The following is a 3,719-nucleotide window of genomic DNA, read 5'->3' as shown; positions in this document are numbered from 1 at the left end:
AGATGGGTAGCCGTCTCAGTGATTATAACTACCTGCATTTCAGGGTACTGGCGGATTGGCAGGGAGACTGTAGAAATGTACCATTCCCAGCGCTACGAGATGATTTTAATTAAAGCTGAAGTAGAACAACTTCAGTTCTAAGTAGTAACAGGCTGTTGGCAAACTGCCTCTGCGAGCTATACAGCAGTAGGTCCCCAGGGGATTAGGTGGTAAAGTGTGCAGAGAAAGTATTCCTCTTCCTCTCTTTTACACTCAGCATCGATAACTTTTCACTGTACGGTTCCACAGGTGGTTTCTAGGCCAATCCACTTCCATAGGACCCTGCTGCAGCAGCTGTGTGTCTGAAAACACCCAAAGATCTAGCATGCACTCACTAGCGAGAGGAAATTACCTTGCTTGCGAAGCAGTAATGTTCGCTGGGAACTGAGCGTGGCGCACGCAAAACAACCTCACTGTCAATGCACAAGTGAGGAGGTAGGGTGAATGCAGAGAGTTGTGCAAAATTCCCCTCGGTCGCAGCAGAATCGAAACCTTCACTGCAAAAGGGCCGAAGTGTCAACAGTGAAACCAAAGCGCCAGGGAAGGCGCGTCTGCCTCTGTCAGCAAAAGCGCCTGGAGCCAAGGATCAACCTGCGGGCTGTGTTCCCAGAGAGCGCCCTGCTTTGAGAGGCAGATGCGACCGGGGCAAGCAGCGATCCGGGCTGCCAGGAGCGCCGGGGCTGGGGCGTGAGGAGAGGGAGACGTTTGCAGGCTGCAGCGGATCAAAGTGGAGGCTCCCCGGTCAACTAGGGGAGAGACCGCGACTGGGGCTGCGAAAACCACTCTAGGGGACAGACCAGCAGGAGCACCGGCAACACTGTCAGCCGTGTGTGTGTGTGTGTGTGTGTGTCCTGCTAGCAGCCCATTGGCTGGGGGCTGCCTGATGTCACGGCTGGGTGTTCCTATAAGCTCCCCAACACATAACGGGCTCAGGACACTTGTAGACAGGACTCCTGGCAGGGCAGGAGCTGCCCAGGCTGCAGCTGCAGAAGGGAAGGGAAGAGGCTAAGAGGGGAACAAACAAATGCAAATTCCTAGCCACCAAACAATCTGTCAACAAGTCTAACTGCAAGAGGCCCCCAGCCCGGCCAAGCCACCGCCGGCATTTCTCGGGGGGCTGCCAAGCTTGGATCTCCTACAGCGCGCGTGTGACTGCTCCAGGGCACCAGCCAGGCGCACCGGGCACCGAGCGCGGGAGACAGCTGGCGTGGAAAGAGCGCGAGCGGAGCGCCGGCCCTGCGCAGTGGGCATCGGACTTCGGACCGTCCCAGACTTGCCTGCGAAGAGCCCCAGCGCTGTGCAGCGGGGGATCGGACCCGGGGCTGCCCGAGGCTTGCATGTCAGCAGGGAGCAGAGCGCAGAACGTGCGCTGCTGCGGGTAGGAAGCCATGGGATCGGTGAGTCCCACCAGCCCGGTGCTTGCTACGGTCAATGTGAGCAGCAGCAAGGAGCCGAGCAGTTCCAACCTGTCGAAAGACGTCTGGATGGTGGGCATGGGCATCCTGATGTCTGTGATCGTGCTGGTCATCGTCTTTGGCAACGTCCTGGTGATCACCGCCATCGCCAAGTTCCAGCGGCTGCAGACCGTCACCAACTACTTCATCACTTCCCTGGCGTGCGCCGACCTGGTGATGGGGCTGACCGTGGTCCCCTTCGGAGCCAGCCACATCATGCTGAAGCAGTGGATGTTTGGGAACTTCTGGTGCGAGTTCTGGACCTCCTTAGACGTGCTGTGCGTCACAGCCAGCATCGAGACCCTCTGCGTCATTGCCGTGGACAGGTATTTCGCCATCACCTCCCCCTTCAAGTACCAGAGCCTGCTGACCAAAAGCAAAGCCAGGATTGTCATCCTCGTGGTCTGGGTGGTGTCTGTTTTGACCTCCTTCTTGCCTATCCAGATGCACTGGTACAGAGCAGATGGCCCGGAAGCCAAAAGCTGTTACAAAAACGACACTTGCTGTGACTTCTTCACCAACCAGGCCTATGCCATCACTTCTTCCATCATCTCTTTCTACTTGCCTTTGGTGGTCATGGTCTTCGTCTATGCCAGGGTCTTCCAGGTAGCTAAGAAGCAGCTGAAGAAGATAGACAAATGTGAAAGGAGGTTTCATAACCAGAACAACAACCAGCAGGAGCAGAACGGGAGAGCAAGTCACAGGAGGACCTCCAAATTTTGCTTGAAGGAACACAAAGCCCTGAAAACCTTGGGGATCATCATGGGCACCTTCACTTTGTGCTGGCTGCCCTTCTTCATAGTCAACATCGTGCACGTGATACAGGACAAGATTATCCCCACTAACCTGTACATCCTCCTGAACTGGTTGGGATATGTCAACTCCGGCTTCAACCCCCTTATTTACTGCAGAAGCCCGGACTTCAGGTATGCTTTCCAGGAGCTCCTGTGCCTCCGGCGATCTGTCCTGAAGATGCACGCCAATGGATTTTCCAACAGCAACGGGAAAAGTGACTTCAACGAGGAGGACGATGGATATCAGTTGGGACAAGACAAAACGTGTGAATTGCTGTGTGAAGGAGCGGGGCCACCTGCCAGTGAGGACTTATTGCACTGTAAAGGTACTGTGCTGAACGGTTGCATTGAGTCCCAGAGCATCAATCATAGCACACACGATTCCATATTGTAGAGAGAGGAGCCTTTACCAAAAAAAAAAAAAAAAAAAAACCACCAGACCCACACACACAAAAACAAACAAACAAACAAAAAACAGTCTAATGAAAAAGGCACCTATAATGTAGTAGCTGCAAGAGAACTAGCAACCTTCATACAAATATGTGGGAATGCCCCCTTCGGGGAGGGAGGGGGTTGTTTATTTGTAGGATGTACAAAATCCTCTGGCACGTACATATTTATATACACCGAGGGTTATTTTAAGACTGTGGATGAGGTTCATCCCATGAAGACTTGATGACTATTGTGGTGTGCTTGTTACTGTGTTTATCTACCTCATAGATCTAGTAATAATAAGCACGTAACTGCTGCCCTCAAGCCTAGGTGGACTCCTGTCTCTTTGGTGACTGGGCTGTCTCCCATCAGAGGAGAAGATGATAGGCCTGTCTATGGAGCCTTTACTTCAGGGACGAGTCAGGGTTCGATTTCCCATCGTTTGAGGAATCAAGGCTGGAGTTTACTTCTTTGTGCAGTGAATATTGGTGTAAGGATGACCTCACTGCACCTGTTTGTCCAAAGTCCTGTCCATTGTATAAAAGTATGGTGACAACTTTAAATGGCTTCACACTCAGTTCTGCTAGGAATGGCTCATCTCCCCCGCACCAAATCCCCATTAATCCCAGTTCAGCTGGTCAGGCTTCATGTTAGTACAGTAAACATACCTTTCAACTGCCCTTCCTTTGAGATCTATGCTTCCTTTCCACCCACACAAATATGATGGTCCCATTTTCATTACTGCGCATTATTTAAATCCCAAAACCTTGGCTGTGAAAGGAATGGGCATTGTCCGCTTATGCTAAAGAAACCAGCCCCTTTCCCCATTATTAGACGCTTCCTACGCTAGCAGTGTCCTTCACTTGGGATCTTTGTTCCCTCTTGGCATCTGGAGAGGTCTGAGCCTAAATGCCAGAGGAATTAATGAGGATTACGCCCATAATTATAAAATTGTTAGCACTGGGTTTCTGCAGTTGACATCATCCAAAAGCAGGGAGCT

At 52.0% G+C, this 3,719-nt stretch overlaps 1 protein-coding gene across 1 annotated transcript; it reads left to right on the top strand.

Annotated features, from left to right (window-relative positions):
• Positions 1-1,427: 1,427 nt before the first annotated feature.
• Positions 1,428-2,681, top strand: ADRB2 (adrenoceptor beta 2). The gene has a single exon (XM_065409584.1). It carries the CDS (start codon positions 1,428-1,430, stop codon positions 2,679-2,681), a length of 1,254 nt encoding a protein of 417 aa, XP_065265656.1.
• The last annotated feature ends 1,038 nt before the right edge of the window (positions 2,682-3,719 follow it).

The sequence above is a fragment of the Emys orbicularis genome, chromosome 8 (genome assembly GCF_028017835.1).
Source record: "Emys orbicularis isolate rEmyOrb1 chromosome 8, rEmyOrb1.hap1, whole genome shotgun sequence".
NCBI lineage: Eukaryota > Metazoa > Chordata > Testudines > Emydidae > Emys > Emys orbicularis.
This window is presented reverse-complemented; position numbering and strand designations above follow the sequence as displayed.

Coding starts and splice junctions, on each gene's coding strand:
- ADRB2 (XM_065409584.1), top strand. CDS start 1,428: ATGGGATCGGTGAGTCCCACCAGCCCGGTGCTTGCTACGGTCAATGTG.